The sequence below is a fragment of the Perca flavescens genome, chromosome 23 (genome assembly GCF_004354835.1).
Source record: "Perca flavescens isolate YP-PL-M2 chromosome 23, PFLA_1.0, whole genome shotgun sequence".
Taxonomy (NCBI): Eukaryota; Metazoa; Chordata; class Actinopteri; order Perciformes; family Percidae; genus Perca; species Perca flavescens.
Window position 1 is genome coordinate 22257850 of NC_041353.1, and position 22215 is coordinate 22280064.

Consider the following 22215-nt stretch of genomic DNA (forward strand, 5'->3'; position numbering starts at 1 on the left):
AAGGCCTCTAAAATATGACTCCAATTCAAACTTGTTCCAATTTGCCCCTCCTCAGTGTATTCGTTGATCCTCAACCAGTATACTGAAATTACTCAAGGAGACGAGATTCTTAGTTAACTCACTTTTAGTAACAGTATTTTAAGATACAAACACATATGTGGGCTCGAACAAAAGACTAAGTATCTAGTTTAGAGTAAAGAATACAATAGTTGCCTCTGAGATGTAGTAAACAGCAATGTAGAGTATCCCTGAAGCCGGCAGGGGGCAGTCGCGCTTGTTCCTTGCTGTGGTTACTATATGGTTACCACCAGAGAAGACGTCAATCCAGTAGTCCCGGAAGTATGGGTACGTAGCATTCAAAATAAAAGCCCCGACATTTCTATTTGCTGAAATTGGTTTAAAACGTGTTCTGTATCTAATCATCACACCCGCTAAAAGATCAGATTAATTTGTGATATAAAGTTAAGAGTTCCATTATATGTGTATTTTTATACTGTAGGTTGCATAACAACAGCAGCATGTAAGTGGTTTAGGTACTGTGTGATTTGTTATTGCTACTCCTGCAGGTGTGTGTCAAATCAACCAGTACACACTCTCTCAGCGCATTAACATTTAGACCCAAGTAAATGTCACTTTTGTTCAGCCATATTGAACTGAATTCCACAATGTATAGTCCCAGGCACGCAAAACAGGATTATATTTATCTTTTTTTGGTATAACGCTAAGTCTGAAATGCATATTAGCCACATGTAGCTGGTATTAAGACCATCACAGAAGAGGGTATAAAGATCTGCGTCATTACTTCCAAACAAACTGTGTTTGGAAGTGGGCGGATTCATTGACTTCTACGTGGTATTTTAACACAGCTGCCTTGCAGCAAAGACTTCACTTCCTCAGGAGAACGAATGCAGGCTCCCTCGACAGCTCCTTGTTAACTTTTACTAGTGTACCACTGAAAACTGAATGTTTCAAAACAACATGGTACTCATATTGCACCAGTGTGATCATAACCACTCAACCACCACAACTTAAAACATTAGACATCAACAGCACCCATTGCTTCCGGAAAACTCCCAAGGCTCCAACTTATTCCAGCAATTGCATGTTTGTTCCTCTGCCCTCTGCAGCAATACACAATATTTTAAACAAGCTTTCACAGTCCTTGCACATCTATTGTTAGTAATTGTTATTTCACTTAATTAGTATATAAAATATTTAGCTTCTCTGCCTGTGTGGGGTAAATGTAAATGTGATAAAATATTTTGTTGTATTCTGTTGACCTTTTATTCTGTTGTAAATCACTTTGGTCAGCTAACATTGTTTTAAATGTGCTAGAAATACAGTACATTTCACTTGACTGGACTTATTTTCTTATTGTATATAAAAGTTCACAATTATCAAACTCTTGGTTAAAAAGCTTCTAAAAAAAAATCCACTCACAAGCAGCTTAAACTCAAGTATAAAGTATTTTTTTGTGTTTTTCAGACGCTTTTATTCTGAAAACGCCCTTCCCGGAAGTCCTGGTCATGTTATTGCAGCGGATCAGAGCGCAGCTGTTTCGGGCAGAACAGCCTGGGTCTTTAGGTCTCAGATACTGTATGTTAGCCTGACAGCCCAACGCCTCCTCCCTGTCTCTCGGCTCTCTAGACACATCTTTCTGCGGCTTGGCGTTGCTTCCTCGTGCCGTTTTTGTGTGTTCGCGAGAGGATGGTTTTGTCAACATCCCAACAAGTCGCCATGGCTTTCACGGCTGTGCTTTTCACGTTCGTCGTGCTGCCCAGAATGTTTGGCGTCGGCGGCGGGACCGGGGCGAAGGAAACTAGATTTGACCCTCGCTACTCCCGAAAAGGTAGGACAGATCCCTGTTGTCGCAGAAGGAGAGGACACAGCAAGGCTCCTGGGTACTTATTGCTATAGTGATTTAGTCTCGAGCGCATTATAGACTCTCCACTTTATAGCATTAGCTATTGCGTGCGCTGACAAGGTTTCCCAAATTAAAGGTCATGCCAGAAGACTACAGGCAAGATTGTCTGGTCAAAACTGAAGGGATTTTGTACCACACCTCAACGTGTGATTGTTCGCCGACATTCAGCGCCATAGAGTCCAATAAAGTCATTTTAACGGTACAGTGTTTTTGTAAACACCATTGTACACTGCAATTGATGAAACCTTAGTACAGTGAAGTCAGTGTCTACACACATTCCCATCTGTGTCCATTAGGGCTGGGCAATATATTGATATCGTGATATCATCTTAGATTTTGGATATCTTAATATCGTGATATGGCATAAGTCTTGTCTTTTCCTGGTTTTAAAGGCTGCATTACAGTAAAGTGATGTCATTTTCTGAACCCACCAGACTGTTGTAACTGTTCTATTATTTGCCTTTACCCATTTAGTCATGATATACACATTACTTTTGATTATTTATCACAAATCTCATTGTGTAAATATTTTTGATTTTCTCTATCGCCCAGCGCTAGACTGTCCATAAAGTGTAAATCAGCATTAAGATGAGATGGTTTTTATCTTGGTTTGTACTGCTTTCACAATACCTACAGCTAACCAGAGGACGCATGCTTAACGTTTTGTATATTTTATCTGTAACTCATGCTTGTTGATAACAATGCACCTTTTGTAAGACAAAACAAGAATCTTTAACTCCTCTTTTTTTGTATGGTTGTTCATTCTGTATTACATTCTGGAAGGACTTTGAGAATTTCATAATTTCTAAAACTACACATGCAATCACAGTTGAAGTTGTCATCACCTACTTTGAATGTGGAGATAGGAACTTGTGTACTATTGTAAATCTTTTTTTTAATTTTATTAGGCAAGTTCCATATTCACAAAGCTAAATGTTCTAAGTCAATCCCATGTTTTAAATGTACTTAATTGAAATAGCTATGTACTTTGAGTCTCTTAAATTGGTAACGAATAAGAAAGGCATTCCCATAACTAATACCTACACAAATTATTGACTTAAGGAGCAGCTGCTGTCACCACTTTTAGAAGGGTTTTGTAAAGCTGACATTGAGCTCAGAGTTTAAAACACCTCCTCCACTCGAAAATATGTTTAGTTCATTGTTCCGTCACCTGGAGCTTGACTTTGCAGAGTGATGTATGTGCAGAGTTTGATACCTGAAGTCTGTTTCCACATGAATCTGCTGTTTCTCTGAGCTCACCTTAAATCTCAATTAAACACATACCAGCAGGATATAGTGATGTACTTCTGCTACTTGGGCGGAGTGATTTGCTCGTAGCACCTGAGAAGCTATTATACAAATGCCAACATGTTAATAGGAACATGTTGGCATTATTTTGTCACTTATTGGGAGCAGTAGGCTAGATGGAGCCGGTTAACTCCAGGATCTGTGCTAAGCTAGGCTAGATGGAGCCGGTTACCTCCAGGATCAGTGCTAAGCTAGGCTAGATGGAGCCGGTTACCTCCACGATCTGTGCTAAGCTAGGCTTTCGGTGGGTAGGTCAGACGGAGTTACGACATGCACAGAGATGAGAAGGGGATGTATGGACTTATCTAACTCTGGGGGATACAGTGAATAAGACAAAGTCCCAATAATGTTTCTTTTAAACCCCATTTAGAAAAGAAATCTCCTGAAAACAAGCCTGACTTACTGAAGTAAGCCTGGTTTAAATTTGTATGCCGTTTAATGAAACTCACCTCACCACCTGTCCCCCTGTTTGTCCTCCGGTTGTGTTTGTAGCAGCAGGTCTGGGCCCGGGCGCAGTGAGAGGTCAGCCCGTCGCCAACGCCCCCGGTACACCTCAGACCCCCGAGAACATGCTGCAGATGAAGAAGCTGATGGAGCAGGAGCTGAAGAGTGACAAGTTCAAAACCAACAGCAACAAGGGCTACGTGTTCACACTGATGCCTCTCTACGCCATCGGAGTTGGAGTGTTTGCAGCCTACAAGTTTCTGAAGGTAAGTGAAGACACCTGCAACTAGGGCTGGGTATTAAGTTTGATCATTTTTAGGCACCGACCTAGCCTGACAAGCCAGACCCACATCCAGATGTTGCGTCCGGGAACTCACCATTGACGGGGCTCAATCCGAGGGGCGGGATAAACGGTTGTCTTTCAAATTCCCTCTGCACGTAATAGGATCGCTACAACCAGGCAGAGCAACGAAGAAGGTAGCGGAGCTAGTTGATAGATTCAACTTGGGCCGTATCCGGTCGGCAAAACTCCGAAAACACATCTTCCTTTTTTTTAAGAATGATTTCTGTGCCGTTCTTTGTTCTTTTTTCAAAGAAAAGCTTAACTCAAAGTCTTCCAAAAGAGCGCTGTTCCCAGCAGCAGCAGCCATAAGCCCTGCCCACCGACTCTATACACAATGTGATTGGCCTGACCAGAGTTTGGTTTTTCCAGCTCGCAAGTCAACAGAGAGTGCCACTAGGGTGCGTCTAGATTTCTAGGCTAGATTTAGGTATCTGAAAATGCCTCGTCATTCAATACCAAATTTCAATACCTAAGGATAAATCCCATCAGCGTCAGTGAGCCAATAGGCAGGCAGCGTGCTTCTACCAAGATCTAATAATGTCCGTGATTGGCTGTCTAATGTTACACGTTGTAGAGACACGCAGGAAAAACTCTGTTATACACCGAGCAAAAAAGATTTTTGCTGTAGTGTCATTTTATAAAATTAGTATTTAAAAAAAAAAAAAAAAAAAAGTATTGTTCAGGAAGCGGTATTGAAGTCACGGTATTGGTATCGGTACCTGATTCCCAGCCCTAACTGCAACACCAAATGCCATTGAGATTATTTCAAATCAAAAACCAAATGTGTATCGCATCATTCTTTTCAACTCGCAGATCAAGTCTACAGATGACCAGGCACAGAAGGCCAAATTTGCAAAAGGAGCCAAAAAATCTGTGGAAGCAGGTGTGTATTGTGCTGCACTGGGCTTTCTGTTTGCATACCTGTGTTTTGTACCTGTGAGGGAGTGGGGAATAACTCAGAGATAAGGTTTCTATTCTCTTGTGTGTATGTGTTTGTTTTGGTGCAGAGAACCAGTTGAACGAGCTGGAGCAGAGGCTAGCGCAGACGGAGAGGATGCTCAACTCCATCCTCACACAGCTGGACCCGCTCACTAACTGGTAAAGGGAGGATCAGTGTTAGTTAGTTTTCAGTTGGTCTCCACCACGCCTTGTGCTCCGTTGTGGTTCTGAAACCTGATCCCCACTTTACGCCCCTGTCCCATTTCCTTTTAGCAGGCCTGCAGTGTAAAGGAGGCCACTGGCAGGCTTCAGAAATGATATTTTCTACTGTTTTCAATGTTTGAGACAGCAGAAAAGTTGTCACTCTTAAGAAGTCTGAGAGTGTAGAAAAAATGGAGCATTGCACAGAATAGACGGATATAGAAAAACAAGAAAATAGTAGGCCAACACGGACTAAAAGGAATAAAAACGTAATTTAATGTTGGCTACTGTCGTACAACCACATCGCGCATTGTTAAGTTATTTTATGAATGAAATAGACATATTACATACCAGTCCCTCCAGAAAAAACGTGATTATGCGATCGCATTATTCAATGCATAATCAGCCAAAGTCCGCATATTAATGCGGGGGCCGCATTTATTTCAAATACGCCGCACTTTCGCCGCATAAATTGCAGATTTCCGCGCAAAATATGCGGGGCTTGCATGATTTCATAATTCCCGCATTTTCGTTGCAAAAAAGTCACATATACAGTGAGGAAAATAAGTATTTGAACACCCTGCTATTTTGCAAGTTCTCCAACTTGGAAATCATGGAGGGGTCTGAAATTGTCATTGTAGGTGCATGTCCACTGTGAGAGACATAATCTAAAAAAAAAAAAATCCAGAAATCACAATATATGATTTTTTTAACTATTTATTTGTATGATACAGCTGCAAACAAGTATTTGAACACCTGTTTATCAGCTAGAATTCTGACCCTTAAAGACCTGTTAGTCTGCCTTTAAAATGTCCACCTCCACTCCATTTATTATCCTAAATTAGATGCACCTGTTTGAGGTCGTTGCTGCATAAAAACACCTGTCCACCCCATACAATCAGTAAGAATCCAACTACTAACGTGGCCAAGACCGAAGAGCTGTCCAAAGACACTAGAGACAAAATTGTACACCTCCACAAGGCTGGAAAGGGCTACGAGGAAATTGCCAAGCAGCTTGGTGAATAAAGGTCCACTGTTGGGAGCAATCATTAGAAAATGGAAGAAGCTAAACATGACTGTCAATCTCCCTCGGACTGGGGCTCCATGCAAGATCTGACCTCGTGGGGTCTCAATGATCCTAAGAAAGGTGAGAAATCAGTCCAGAACTACACGGGAGGAGCTGGTCAATGACCTGAAAAGAGCTGGGACCACCGTTTCCAAGGTTACTGTTGGTAATACACTAAGACGTCATGGTTTGAAATCATGCATGGCACGGAAGGTTCCCCTGCTTAAACCAGCACATGTCAAGGCCCGTCTTAAGTTTGCCAATGACCATTTGGATGATCCAGAGGAGTCATGGGAGAAAGTCATGTGGTCAGATGAGACCAAAATTGAACTTTTTGGTCATAATTCCACTAACCGTGTTTGGAGGAAGAAGAATGATGAGTACCGTCCCAAGAACACCATCCCTACTGTGAAGCATGGGGGTGGTAGCATCATGCTTTGGGGGTGTTTTTCTGCACATGGGACAGGGCGACTGCACTGTATTAAGGAGAGGATGACCGGGGCCATGTATGACCGGGGCCACTTCCCTCAGAGCATTGAAGAAGGGTCGAGGCTGGGTCTTCCAACATGACAATGAGCCGAAGCACACAGCCAGGATAACCAAGGAGTGGCTCTGTAAGAAGCATATCAAGGTTCTGGCGTGGCCTAGCCAGTCTCCAGACCTAAACCCAATAGAGAATCTTTGGAGGGAGCTCAAACTCCGTGTTTCTCAGCAACAGCCCAGAAACCTGACTGATCTAGAGAAGAACGTTTGACCTCTGTACTTGCGAACAAAGGCTACTGTACCAAATATTAACATTGATTTTCTCAGGTGTTCAAATACTTATTTGCAGCTGTATCATACAAATAGTTAAAAAATCATATATTGTGATTTCTGGATTTTTCTTTTTTTTTAAGATTGTCTCTCAAAGTGGACATGCACCTACGATGACAATTTCAGACCCCTCCATGATTTTTAAGTGGGAGAACTTGCAAAATAGCAGGGTGTTCAAATACTTATTTTCCTCACTGTATCTTAGCAGAAAGTTTAAAAATGTTGCGTTTACTTCACACAAGAGCAGCCATTTTCCCCTGTTGCCATGGGAACGTTATGAAGTGACGTAATTATGCAAAGTGAACATCATCGAAAAGCAGGTTGTTGGGGGAATCACTTTCTTTTTTCTCTTTTTTTCATCCAACCGGAGTTTTTGCAAGTTCCTGCAATTTTTGCAAGTTCCCGCAATTTCATTGCATAAATATCCCGCATATTGCATCGCATTTTTTAAGAAAACATGCCGCATAATCAAGGATTTTTGCCCGCAACAATGACAAAAAACTGAAATACCTGAGGGCCAGTTCAGGGACGTTTTTGAATCGTTTACAATCCCTTAATTGTCTCCATCTGTTGAAAGCCAGACCGAGTGTGACTCGCGTTATCGCCTGTTGTCTCACTTTCTTTTAGCTTTTAGTTGTTCTTTGTTTAATTTCCTTCTATGCAGTAATGGCCCTGCCCCAGTATCAGCCATAACTACAGCAGCTAACTTCTAAAATAACATTCAAATATATATAAAGAAATCTCCGGCTACCTTTTACCTGGCTCCGCTGGCATATACGCTAACACAGGCTTTTCTGTTGTTAAACCAAAATCTGTGACCCGTCACCATGTGCGTACCTGCCGCAAATCATTCTGTGGCTTCGTGGGGGAAAATGGGACCAGGCAGAGGCATTAATAAAAACTCCATAAAAATAGTGTTCTTTTCGCCGTTAATATTGTTTGCTGTTACAGGTCATTCATGATTATCAGATGAAAAGTTACACCGTTTTACAGAAACCTTCAAAAGTTACATATAGTCACTTTGAAAAGCAGCAACGCCTACATTCCTTTTACTGGTTTTGATAGTAAATGTCCTTTTTTGAAGTGTGTTTCTTTTGCATTTTGTCTTGATGCTTTTGGTGTTTTTTTTTTTTTTTTGGAAAGCACTTCCAATTCCCTATCACGGAAATGGGTTATAATATTTAAAGGTTTATTCCTCGATGCAGCGGGCCCTGGTTTGACTCCGACTTGCGGCCCTTTGCTGCATGCATTTTCTCCCCCCCCCCTTTCTCTTCCTTCATTTCTTCAGCTGTCCTGTCAATAAATGCCTAAAATGCACAAAAAATTATCTTAAAGAAAAGAATAGCAAAACAACAGCCAGATAACCTCGGTGTATGTCCAAACAGACGACAGACTAGCGCGGCAATCCTAGGGCTCCTGTGTCTTAAGAATGATATTCGTTAAACAAGCTTATTAATTGGATAACATTATTACTTGGCATCAGATGGAAATGCAATGTTTTACTACCTACTCAGAGCAGCTCCTCTGAGATACATTTTGTTTCTCTTCAGTGTGAAGTCGGTGGCCCAGGATCAAAAGAACGAGATCATGTCTCAACTCCAGACCATCCGGCACCTGATGAAGAAGAGAGGAATGGACTGTCCACCCCTCAACATCAACGGTGGGCTGATCAACTCTCTTTGACTCGGTGCTGCAGGACTTTAGGAATTAGGACTCTGTTACTGGCCAGTAATCCACTGGGACTAGTGAGCTCAGGCATCACAAACCTTTAGTCACAATCCATGTCACAGAGAAACAGGAGGGGGGCAAAATACCCCCTAAAAGGTGACTGGGAAGCAGAAATTGCCCCCAAGATTTTGAAAAACAAATAAAATGTTAAAATAAACCTTTTTAATCAAATTGACACAAGGTGGGGATTACTGTATGCATTTTAAACGGGGCTCATTTCACATCAAAAACATTTTTTTTTAAAAGTGCCAACCAAATTTTGTAAATGTATTTATTAAACAGTGATTCTGAAAAGTTTCCTACACTGGTCAAAATGTTAGCATGCTTAATGCAGTATGTTAACTGATTTTTCCAAAAGACCCAAAGCAGCAAACTGCAGGCTAGATGGACTATTGAAAATACAGCCATGCATGCAAACTGTGTGGGTGTGCCATCAGCTGTGTGTGTGTGTTTTGTTGTGATAAACCAAATTCAAATTGAGCAGCCACATTGAGACTCGGTGCTGCAGGACTTTAAATCTTAAAAAAAAAAAAAAGTGTTTTGCATCTGATTTTACATTTACAAATGTGGTCGAAGTCTAATTTGCACAAAGATCAGATCAAAACCTTGTAGCAGTGTCTGATGACTGGTTGGATGCAAGTTCTCATTCACTTTCTGACATTCTGGGCGATATTAATCAAATATAATATTTCTACACTTTTTACCTCAATATTGATGGTGACGGCGACATAATGTGACAATATTATACAGCAGGGAGGGATATTGATACTTGCAAAAGACATTAATTCAAAAGGGATTTTTGAAGAAAAGATGAGACAAAGATATACTGTATGTTATAGCTTACATATGAAAAACGTTATTTCACATAGTTTTTTATTTTTTTATTTAAAGAACCGGCTATGCTGCACATTTCACACTTGCAATATGAACATGTCCGTGCTCTCTGGTGGTGTATGTGATGGTAACAGTTTCTAAATGACTGCCGACACATCTTTGGCATTTCTGTGCAACAATTTTTTATTACTAATAAGACCGGCATACTAATCTGTTTGTGATACGCTTATATCAGCTGATAAAAATCAGACGGGCGCTACTATTGTAGATACAACAACTTCTATTATACGGACAAGCTTTCGTTTGTTCGTATAATAGAAGTATGACGTGTGCTGCGGTGCTTCTTTTTTTTTTGCGGTTTCTTATCAGAATCTGCAGCTTTTCACTGCAACAGACACCCCAGCTGCTGATTTCACTATCACACCTTCAGCCTCACAGCCAGCTCCTGCTGAGTTTCAAAACCAGCCATTAGAAACCGGCCTCTGTTCCCCAGATTTCTAAGTACATCTTACCGTCTTTAAGTAAGAAGCCACCCTGTTTTCTTCCTGCTTTAATTGGCTGTTGATTCGGTTTAGTACAAGCTCCACATTTCCTCCATGAATTTCTATTGATGAATTTAGTATTATGTACACAATGTTCCACTGCACTGATTATATCATTACAGTAACAGAGTCCTCCCACTCTCACTCTGCTGCTTTGAGTTAATTTGAACAGAAATGCGGTGTCTTTCCATTCCCTGATTGTTTCCTGTTTTTCTTCCTTGTTGCCATTTTACTCTGCCATTAATCTATCTCAATTAAACGTAACCCTGCCTGCATGATGTTTCACATTAAAAAGCTGTCTAGCCGTTCATAGGACATTAGTCTCCCATAGCCAGCTCTATCTCCACAGCGCTGTGGAGATAGAGCTGGCTACCCCACACATACATTATGGGATAGGAGAAAAAAAACGGAGTTGTTTTGCTTTTCTTTAAACCAAGAACAAATGTTCTTCCAAACTTGCCATTCATAGCATGTAGTTTTATAGCTCAGATTTGTTATTGTTTCCCGTATTCCCATATTGAAGACTCGTAGATGTCAGGCTTTATTCCCACCCCCCCCCACCATAGTTATTTCACTATATCCTGACCTTACTACATGAATCGGATCAATCTGAAAAGCTCAAACTGTCAAACTAGGCAGGGCTGATCAAATATTAATCAAGATTCTGTGACTGCATCATCTATTTCTGTACTCCGATGTTTTCAGAAACATATTTTCGTTACGGTTTAGCTGTAAAATGGGAATGTTTGTTTGCTTCAGCAGGTCGGCCGGTGGGCGGTCCCTTGTCATTTAACAGCTAAACAGAACATGTAGTTTGACATCTTAATTGCAGTTCACGAGTGACCCTGTGTTAGACTCCTCTTCTCTGATTGGTTGTTAATCTTTGGCCGTGGTGGAAACTTTGAAACGCCATCAGGAGCACTAGGAGCAGACTATCTGTCTGATATTGGACAACTTATTATTTATTTATTTATTTATAAATGTTAGCTACTGACCCTTTAACAGCAGTTGAAAAACAGCAGAATAGAAGTGACTGAAAAGACTCAGTGAACATTATTTCTGATAATAAAAGAGAATCCCATAGCAGAAGAGTATATCTTTATACCGTTGTGCTGATAGAATTAGTGATTAGTGAATTTATTATGTGAGCTCTTGTAAAGTGAACAACAATAATGATAATCAATAATGTTGCGTAAATTCTCTAGTAAAAGCCGTTTTTTAGATACAGAAAAATCCCAGTCTTAAAGAATAGCCGGAGACAAAATGTAAGACAGAGGACGGCCAATTACTTTATGTCCTATGGTCCTGTGATAAGGTCCAGGATTTTTGGACCAGGATACATGATAACCTATTTCGGACTGCATGGACCCAGGTTCCATTCTGGCCAAGATGATTTGTTCTGGGAGATGGGTCAATCTTAAATGATATGGATAAACACATAAGCAGCTGGGTCCAGACTAGTTTAGTGATAGCCAGACAGATTATTTTAAGAGGATGGAAGAATGAAGGGGTGCCGTCTATCCAGGAGTGGGCTTGTGAGATGGCTAGGGTGGCGGCGTTTGAAAAGATGTCATATAAACGGTTTATCAGATTGGATGTCAATACTAGAAACAGTACCTGAACTTTCTGGAGGGCTCCTAGGGGAGAGACGTGTATGATGGGCTTATGGTGTTGTCATTTATACATATGTTTATGGCTTATTGTCTATTTTGTTACTATTTAGTTGAATGGTCTTAAATATTGTGGTTGCTGTGTCATCTTCATCTTTCATGTTGCAAGTCGTATGTTCTCGGACACAAACAAATTTAAGGCCAGACGCTACAAAAGCCAGGCATAAAAAAAACCTCTTGAGGATGGTTAGAATGACCTGTACTCTATCACTTATCTTCCAGAGGCATCCTGCGAGCGTAACCTTGAGGACCTCATAGAGAAACTGGAAGCCAACGACTCCTCGGCAGCCAACGCTTCCCTGGTGGACAAGCAGGCCTCTCCAGGCGCAGCAGAGGCGTCAGAAAAGGTCTACCAGAAGCATTTGGAAGATGAAGCCGCAACGGAGGGTGAAGAGATGAAGCAGCTCATACCAGAGGAATCAGACGGGGGAACAGAGGAAGAAGGGAAGGTGGAGGAAGCGGAGGAGGAGGACGGTGAAGAAGAAGAAGAAGAAGAAGAGGAAGAAGGGTTGGAGGGCTCTGAGCTCATGCCTTCACTAGAGGACTCATATGAGACAAACATTGAGGAGGTCGGAGCTAAACAGCGCGCGCCCGGCCTCAGGCGACGCAACAGGCCCGACTAAACTCACCGCAGGACATAAATGTGACAGATTATTATTATTATTTATTACCTGAAAAGGCTGTCTACATATTCACCAAAAACATATATTGTACTCCTAAGAAACTATAACCTCCTAAGGAAAGCTCTCCAACATCAAACACATACACTACCGGTCAAAGGTTTGGGATCACTTAGAAATTTCCATTCCACTCCATTATAGACCGAACACATTATTTTTTTAACCAGGGCAGGGCAGCAGTTTTCAGATTACATTATGTGTTTACATAATTGCAAAATGGTTCTCTAATGTTTTCTCAGTTAGTTTTTTTTTTTTAAATGATATCAAATTAGTAAACAGAATGTGCCTTTGGGACATTGGATGAATGGTTGGTGATAATGGGCAATGTAGATATTATATTAAAGATCCGCCACTTGTTTCTACAACAGTCGAGAACCCTTTTGCAATTATGTAAGCACACAGTGTAATCTGAGAACTGCTGCCCTGGTTAAAAAAAACAATGTGACTTATCTCAGCTGGTATTCTGTCTGTAATGGAGTGAAATGGACATTTCTACGTGACTCCAAACTTTTGCCCGGTAGTGTACGTAGGGCTCTGTTTTCCTGTTGCACTCACAAGGACAGCGTATCCAAGTGCTTCTGCTATTATTGCTCATATAGGTGCGGTGTGCTGTGTGCAAAAGGGTTAGGTGAAGTGGAATAGGTGATTATTCGTCCTCTCAGTCAGTCACGTTACTTGTCTCATACATTTTTTTTTTATTTTATTTTTTTATAAACCGCTGTGCTAATCACATTGGTGCATGAAAAGAACGACTCACCAAGCAGCAAATATGGCGCATTACAAATCTGCAGCGGAAGTAAGCTGATCTGCCTTCTAAAGCTTAATGTACATTTGTGGGGGAAGTATAAAAAAACAAAACTGACATTAAGTGTCTTCCGTAGGTCCACCACAAGCCTCCAGAGCAGTTTCAGTGCTCTACTGGAGGGATCAACAGCATTCTTTAAAAGGATATTCTGATTGGGTGTTTTGATGATGGTGGAGGAGAGCTGTCTAACAGTCACAAAAAAAAACTCCCATAGAAGGCCATTAGTGATGGGGTGTTGAAGCACTGGGGCTATTAAGCCAACCGCGGTTGAAAGTTTTCAATATAAACTCACTATTTACAAAATGTCTCCCTAGGCTCCTCTATAGCATAGCCATGAACATTTCAAATAGTTATGTACTGGGGAAAACAAGCTCTTCCCCATGTCAATAGCTAACTCATCACCAGTACTCCTCAAACCATTCAGTGAGCTTTTGTTCCCTGCATGGAAGCATCTGTATTTATTAGGTTCCTCACCGCATTCATTCATATTTTTCCTTTTTAATTTGTCATCCATCTTCATAATAACGTGGCGCAGTCCAGACATTACTTGATTTGTTCACATTCATTTTTCCGATCATTTCGACACGAATGCAGCACAGATGCCGTATCTCGCAATGCTATTGAAAATAATTAGTTTGTCTGCCATGTGATTCAGATCTGCTCCAAAATGTTACGTTTTTTCCTTAATGGGCCCTGCTACACCCTACTAAAAAATGTTTTGAAATCGAGCCAGAAGTTTGTCCGTAATCATGCTGACAGCGGATGCGACGGAGCCATGAACGTGACCGCCTTGGCGGAGATAAGTGTAACAACGTCGACAAAATTAAAGTCTCTAATTTTTCATTTCCATCACCTTATCATATTACCCTCGGATTGGTACACAAAAACGCGTGCACGTGGTCTAGTATGAATGATTTCTCGCACATTCTCACCACACACTGTTTTTATAAGTAGCAATTTATGTGTGGGAAATGTTTTTTGCGCATACATATTGTTTATGCATCTGGCCTCAGGTCTTCAGTCATCCATTCCCCGCATTATATTAAAAAAATCGCTCACTTTTTAACCATTTGCACTGCACTGTGCACAAGAATACAAAAGAGATGGGCAAACCACAGGATAGTCGGGGTTGGGAAATTTCCATCATTGTATGGTACTACTTGTTTTAGTCTTCCATCCATCCATCCATCTTCGCCCGCTTATCCGGTATCGGGTCGCGGGGGGAGCAGCTCCAGCAGAGGACCCCAAACTTCCCTTTCCCGAGCCACATTAACCAGCTCCGACTGGGGGATCCCGAGGCGTTCCCAGGCAAATAGAGCCCGTATTTCCTTTACTTTCCTGTTGTCAGTCATTTTCTCCAACACCCTTTTAAACTTGCCTGATTTTGGATTGGAAATGTCTATACACGTTTTGTTTAGTTAGCTCTGTCATTGGTTTAGGTTTGCACCTGTTTGATTGCCAAACATTGAAGTGTATAATCTACATGAAATAAGGTTGTGTCCAATGCCACCTGTTGCTTATTTGCCTTTACCATTATATTTTGCATGGTGCACAACTTGTCAAACATAGATGTAACTAATAACAAGGACTGATATGTCTTACTGGGACACTACAATTGTTCATATTAGTGCCATGTGTGTGTTTCCTGCTATGACGAGTAGAAATGTCTGCAATAGAGAAAAAAAATGGTGATTATTTCACCATGATAAATGCCACAGGACATGAGCCTGGAAGTCTTTAAAGACCCAGCTTCTCTGTTTAGAGAAAATGTGCTTTTATTGTTGCATCTTAACCCTTAACCCATCCTGTGCTGAAACCCTCTGCCCCTAACGGGTATGAGGAAATTGCAAAGACAATTGATTTCATGACAAAATCCATAGAAGTCTTACCATAAACAATGTTTGTTTTTTTTTATCAAAGGGATGACACTAATGCTGGATGTGATGAGCCTACTTAAACAGCATAATATTATAATATAATATACATTGTAGAAGTGTGACCTTGGGCTTGTGGAATGCTGTCTATGCATCAAAACATAACTGCATGTTTTTTCAATAATGTTTTGTCTGTACATTATAGTCTATATCCTCGACGTTCTACTTCCGGGATTGCTCCATTGCCCGACGGAAATTCTGCCGGGTTTCACTCATTTAGGCTGGATATCAGTAACCTTGGGCTTTCTTTGTGTTTGACTTTTAAACTCCGGTGGATTTGTGAGGACTATGGTTAACTGCTCCTCAGATCTCTGCAGGGTAAATCCAGACAGCTAGCTAGACTATCTGTCCAATCTGAGTTTTCTGTTGAACGACTAAAACAACTTTCAAACGTACACACGTTCCACCAAAACAAGTTCCTTCCCGAGGCTATTTTGCAGAGGCACCGTGGCTCCGTTCGGCGCTTAGCACCACCCAAGACAATTGTGATTGGTTTAAAGAAATGCCAATAAACCAGAGCACGTTTTCCTCCCATCCCGGAATGCTGTGTGAACTAACCAGACCTTCCTCCACAGCGCTGCGGTGGAGGAAGGTCTGTCAAAGCGAGACTAGTACATTGTGACTGCGTGATGTTTTTATTTATTTATTCAAGAGGAAAATGACGATCATTTCATCACCCAAAAAACACTAAATGTTTCCACTGTTTTATTACTTTTTTAAATCAGCGTTATTTTGGATGTGTTTAGGTTTGTTGGGTATTTGTTGTACACCACTATCGTAGAAAGGAATCGGTTATCACTTAGCCTTATATTTCAATCGTTTTTTTTAAATTTTTATTTGAAATGCATGTGAGAGGTCACTGTGAGGGGGCTTTCTGGTTGTTCCCATGTTGTCTGTTGTTGGGTAACATACGTCCAGCTACTATTAGGGTGCTTGTATCTAATCTTGTAATTTGTGCTGATGTCAGTTAATAGCAGTACCTTCATGACTAAATTACATAAATGATGGCCACAAAGCACCAGATTAGTCATTAATCTCAGTATGTATGATCATTTTTGCATCATATGTCTCTGTCTGTTACAGAGTGGGACTTCACATGTAGGGATATACTGTCATGTTCATTATACTTTGCAGTACATAATAGTTGCCCAAATATTGATGTAATAAAATTTGCTAAATGTTTGGTTAAAGAATCCCACTAAAATAGTAATTATCATATCTGCCAAAATGCAAATGCCCCTGTAGTATAGCAGTTGTATCATGATATAAGATGAAAGTATGAAATCTTATTGTGAAGCCCACAATTGCAGGATGTTTTGGTCGGCTTCATGTTTTCACTGTTTTCCTGAATTCTGACACATGGAATTTATTGCCACGTCTTGTAACCCACAAATATTTGCCTTAATTTATTTTGTAAATGTTTTTGTATCAGTCCTTCCCCTCTATGCATTGTCACAGTTCTGTGTTGAATTGTGTGTGATTCGTGTGGGGGTTGAGTGAGGGAAATTAGCTTGCCTTAGAAGATAAATAAAACAAAAGAAGATGATGCTGTCTGGACTTTTGAACAGATGACGGTTATTTAAAGAGGCTGTACTCAACATTCAGAACATTTATGTAGCAACAAACACATATTTGCTATGTAAAGATATAGTGGAGTAATGTAATGGCGTCCTGAGCATAGAATGGGTCCCAATCCCTCTGTGTGTGCTGTAATCCAGGTTTCTCTGTTCTTTGTTTTGATAGCCGCTCCGGCCATGTGTGCATCTTATATTTTCATGTTGGTATTTCACATATCGGGTAATGGTCTGTGAGAGCCGTGTGGAGGCAATCCCAGCTGCCGGTTTTTCTTCATTATTTTGTGTACAGCCCCTTTAAAGGTCCCATGGCATGAACATTTCACTTTATGAGTTTTTTTTTTAACATTAATATGCGTTCCCCCAGCCTGCCTATGGTCCCCCAGTGGCTAGAAATGGCGATAGGTGTAAACCGAGCCCTGGGTATCCTGCTCTGCCTTTGAGAAAATGAAAGCTCAGATGGACCGATCAGGAATCTTCTCCTTATAAGGTCATAAGGAGCAAGGTTACCTCCCCTTTCTCTGCTTTGCCCGCCCAGAGAATTTGGCCCCCCCAGGAGAGAGAGACATCATGGCTTTCAAACGAGCAAAGTGGCAGTCGGTCGACTTCAGATACAGTATTAGGGGACCACTAAGGTCTATATAAAAGAGACTGCAGATACAGTATTAGGGGACCACCAAGGTCTATATAAAAGAGACTGCAGATACAGTATTAGGGGACCACCAAGGTCTATATAAAAGAGACTGCAGATACAGTATTAGGGGACCACTAAGGTCTATATAAAAGAGACTTCAGATACAGTATTAGGGGACCACTAAGTTCTATATAAAAGAGACTTCAGATACAGTATTAGGGGACCACTAAGGTCTATATAAAAGAGACTGCAGATACAGTATTAGGGGACCACCAAGGTCTATATAAAAGAGACTGCAGATACAGTATTAGGGGACCACTAAGGTCTATATAAAAGAGACTTCAGATACAGTATTAGGGGACCACTAAGGCCTATATAAAAGAGACTTCAGATACAGTATTAGGGGACCACTATATAAAGAGACTTCAGATACAGTATTAGGGGACCACTAAGGTCTATATAAAAGAGACTTCAGATACAGTATTCGGGGACCACTAAGGTCTATATAAAAGAGACTTCAGATACAGTATTAGGGGACCACTAAGGTCTATATAAAAGAGACTTCAGATACAGTATTAGGGGACCACTAAGGTCTATATAAAAGAGACTTCAGATACAGTATTCGGGGACCACTAAGGTCTATATAAAAGAGACTTCAGATACAGTATTAGGGGACCACTAAGGCCTATATAAAAGAGACTTCAGATACAGTATTAGGGGACCACTATATAAAGAGACTTCAGATACAGTATTAGGGGACCACTAAGGTCTATATAAAAGACCTCACATGCTTTGCAGAGATGCAAAGCATGTGAGGTTATTAAATTCATCACAGACCAAATGTTAGATAGAAGAAGTTGGGCTGGTGGGGGCGCGCGCGCAGTGAAAACAAGCTCTCACCTTAAACATAACGAGCCATTATCACCTTTTTACTTGATATGGCATGGTAACGTTACATTGTAGCAACTGTTGCTTATTAACACATTCAGCAGACACTGCGCAACATTATCATTCATTTGGAGTCGTGTTTCTGGCCACCTGACAAATGGCAGTCTTTAAGTAAGTTCCTTTTTGCTCTATTTCGCTCCCCACCAACTTCTAAAGTTTAGCTAGCTAGCTAGCTGCTAACGCTCCAATAAGTTCGCAAGCTAGCTAGCTAGCTAGTTGCTAACTTGAATGTCTGTCTAAAGTATGGTCGTTTTTAAAGTTGTTTTTGCTAACGTTAGGTTACCTGTTGCGGCCGAAAACAACTCAATGAGAGTAACGTTAAACCAAAACCGTAAAACTGAACTAAAAGATCCTAAAAACAAAACGCTCCATAACCTTGAGGAGCAGTTTTCAGAGCAGTAACGTTACATATTTTACACTCAATGCTGCCAATAACAATAGTCTGTTTCACAGCAGGAAAAGCACAGTTTATAAATAATAAAGTTATTGATAGCTGCATTCCATTTCAGGGTATAAACCTTTTTCACGGCAAATATTTTTGACTTAGCATGGAAAGTTGTCTTTAATTGAATAACATGAATAGTGGCTGTATTCCACTAAGAGCTGGGTCTGTTGTGCTATAGCTGACTGAGACATTTGATAATGTTATTTAACCGTAATTTCCCTGCTATGGCAAGTCAGGATGTCCGCTGTGAAAAGAAAATTTGGCCTATGATAAAGTTGTCCCGCCTTCACTTGTTTAACAGAGACAGTGGGGGACATGCCAATTTAAGCACAGTCGTGATAATCCTCATGAGTGATGTAGCCTATTTCATCTTTTTATTACAGCTTACATGCTCTGCAAGGTTGAACGGTATAAGAAGATGGCTCGGGTCTGTGTTGCTTGGCTGTGTTTTGATGCTTGCATGGCTTTTTATACTGAACGGGGATACTGTTGATGTGTAACTGTGCTAATGTCTTGCTGCTTCCTGTAGCTCTGCATGGCTTACTGAGAAAGCTTATTTGTTGCTCTAGCTGTCTGTGTGGTGTATTGTTGACTTCTGTCTGTATAGTTTAACCTGTACTAATGTCTTGCTGTTTCCTGTTGCTCTGGTCTGGTCTAAAATCTTCTGGCCAAAGGACTACAGTTGAAAATTAGCCGGCCGGCTAACACTGGAACATCTACAGAAATGCTGATTAATGTGTGATGCCCTTTATAAAATAAAGAATAAGAAGAGGTCTAAATAGGCGAAATAAGTAAAAACACATTAGGGTGAAACATAACATGACTGTGTTGGGCATGGCAAGTATCTGGCCTCGGTACATGTTCTGTGATTCTATTTTTAATACTCTAATGAATAACTGTCACCATTTTCCACCTGGATACTGTCACGTCTCTTATTTGCATTTGCAGATTCACAGTCGGCTGCACTGCAGTATGTGTGATCTCTGCACTGGATTCAAGCTGAAGGAAGGGTGCTGCTGTCTTTGTATCCTGCAGATGGTGCCACAGGTCCACAGTTACAGCAAAGGAAATAAGGTAAAAAGTCTAGCACTTTGCACTGGCTGGCTAAGGCATATCATTTATATTAGGGGTCTTTAACGTTTTTTAAGCAAAGGACCACTTAACTGAGAGAGAGACAAGGCAGGGACCCCCTACTACATATATTGTATAAAATTAAGTAGCATATAAAACTGGGCCTACAATAACGTGTAGGGCAGCCTAAAGCCTTTATTCATACCTTTTTAGTACATAAAATACTAGGCTATTCAAATAATAATTGTTTGCATGATTTTATAAAACGTGTTTTTAATGTTAAACATGTGGCACAGGGAGTCCTTAGGATGAACTCTATCTGTGGATAGCTACCATAGTGACTACCTTCTTACCTGTAGGCCAGTAAGCCTATCAGTGTTTTTTTTCACAAAAAGGCTGATTTGTATTTGCTAATGAAATGTAGGATTCATGTTAAGACATTTACATTTTTGAAAAAAAACTAAATAAAAAGTTAATAATTTGGAGGGCCCCCTGCAGTAACTCTGAGGACCCCCTAGGGGTCCCGGACCCCCTGTTGAAGATCTCTGGTTTATATAATAAATCAATATATTTACAGGGTTCATACGTTTTTAAAAAAACCTGGAAAAGTTATGGAATTTGAAAAATGCAAATTCCAGGCCTAGAAAGGTTTTGGAAACATAAAAAGACCCAGAAAGTTTTGGAAAAGTCATGGAATTATTTTTAACACAGCATAATAATATGTCATTAATAAATGTATTTTCACGTCGTCTTAACCTCAACTTTCTATTCGGGGAGCGATATTATGAATCCCACTTTGAACCACATAAATTGTCATTCATTTTATAGTTAAACCTCTGAGGATAAACTTTAACACAGATTTGTATTCTTATTTTATAATGTCGACTGACATTTTCAGGAACACATAGTCATGGAAATTTGCCGAAAAGTCATGAAAAAAGTATTGGTTAAAATGAGTATGAACCCTGTATCTATATCTATCTAAAATATAACTTAAGTTATGCATACTCCGTCTTCATTTATTATTTAGATATTAAATAGATTTTAATTTATAAGTTTTCTTTATTTAGGACTGGCTAGAAAACCATTAAACTGGTGTGCAATACACCTCAAACTGAAGTACAGGCTCCCTCATCAGTTCCAACAAAATATAAATATTTTTGAGAACTTGATGAAAAAAATCACCCCCCTCTCTAATCATAACTTATAATTAGACATACAGAGTTTATTAATGACTTTCCCTCATGCAGCGGAGGAAGAAAGATCTGGGATTCATCGCAAATTAGCTTGGCTCTCTCTCAATTAGGAAAGCAACATTTAATCAGCTCAACTTCTTCCACTGGGACTTCTGCCTAATTCCATCCAAGGGCCTGTGCTTAGCAGCATAATGTGTTTTTTTATATATTTTTTTATGCTACTGCATTGTTGGGACTGGAGCTAAAAGTGTTTACAGCAGAGCCTGCATGGGCTAAAAAAAAAGAATGTTATTCCCTCCACCCCTCCGCTCAGGGCTACACCGGACTTAATAACACCGAAACATTCTCAAGTGTTTATTAAGTGTTTCATGTGTAAGGACTGCAATGTTTAAATAGTGCTCAGCAGTGCTTGATATGCTTATTGACACAGTTTCCATGCTCTTTGATCAGTCCGATGACTTGGGTGTAATTGTTAACTGCAGTAATTGCTTATGCGATGGACTTGTACTTACTGCTTTATTCCCCGACCGTTCTTGGTTATCTTGCCTCAATCAGGGCAATGCAAATGTAAACATTTGGGGGGAATGAAGCAGGGTAAATTGGAGAAGAATTGTCTGACTTGTTTGGCCTGATTTCATAGAAAATGTTCTCTTTTTGTCAATTTATCATAAGACCTGTGTAAGAAATGTGTCAGAAGATATGGACCCAACCATGGTGGTTCTTCTGGGTACTCTCATCCATCTATTGCAGCCAGTGTTGGGCCAGTGTTTTGACAAGTGTGTCGCTGTTTGCTTAGTATCTTGAGTATGCACACTAGTACTCCTGTAAATGATGACCGTTCCACTGACTGACACTGAGTGGCGGTTATAGTAGTAAAAGCACGAGCAAAAGGCAGGGAAGAAGACGAAAGTGCGTATTGCTTAATGTTTGTAAACGCACACCGTTCAAAGTTTATTTCTTTTATTTTATGCTATTGGACTGGATTTTCAACTTTCTGTCATTGTTTTGGCGTGGAGGGGTTTGAGGGGAGGGGGCAAGGAGAGCGTGATTTACATGTAATCTGGAGAGTCTTGGACCCACTTGGTTGTTTATTTTCACATAGAGAGTGAGTGAATG

The 22215-nt window shown here is 40.5% G+C and overlaps 1 protein-coding gene across 3 annotated transcripts; it reads left to right on the top strand.

Annotated features, from left to right (window-relative positions):
• The first annotated feature begins 1534 nt into the window (after nucleotides 1-1534).
• On the top strand, nucleotides 1535-12639 carry ccdc107 (coiled-coil domain containing 107). Of its 3 annotated transcripts, none has more exons than XM_028571070.1 (6): nucleotides 1535-1849; nucleotides 3725-3942; nucleotides 4833-4902; nucleotides 5027-5117; nucleotides 8589-8698; nucleotides 12035-12639. In XM_028571070.1, exons 1-6 carry the CDS (start codon nucleotides 1708-1710, stop codon nucleotides 12433-12435), a joined length of 1032 nt encoding a protein of 343 aa, XP_028426871.1. In that variant the 5' UTR covers nucleotides 1535-1707; the 3' UTR covers nucleotides 12436-12639. The 3 variants fall into 3 exon arrangements, with proteins under 3 accessions (XP_028426871.1, XP_028426872.1, XP_028426873.1); XM_028571071.1 differs by having other exon boundaries at nucleotides 3728-3942; XM_028571072.1 differs by lacking the exon at nucleotides 1535-1849 and adding an exon at nucleotides 2087-2123 and having other exon boundaries at nucleotides 3728-3942.
• Nucleotides 12640-22215: the final 9576 nt, after the last annotated feature.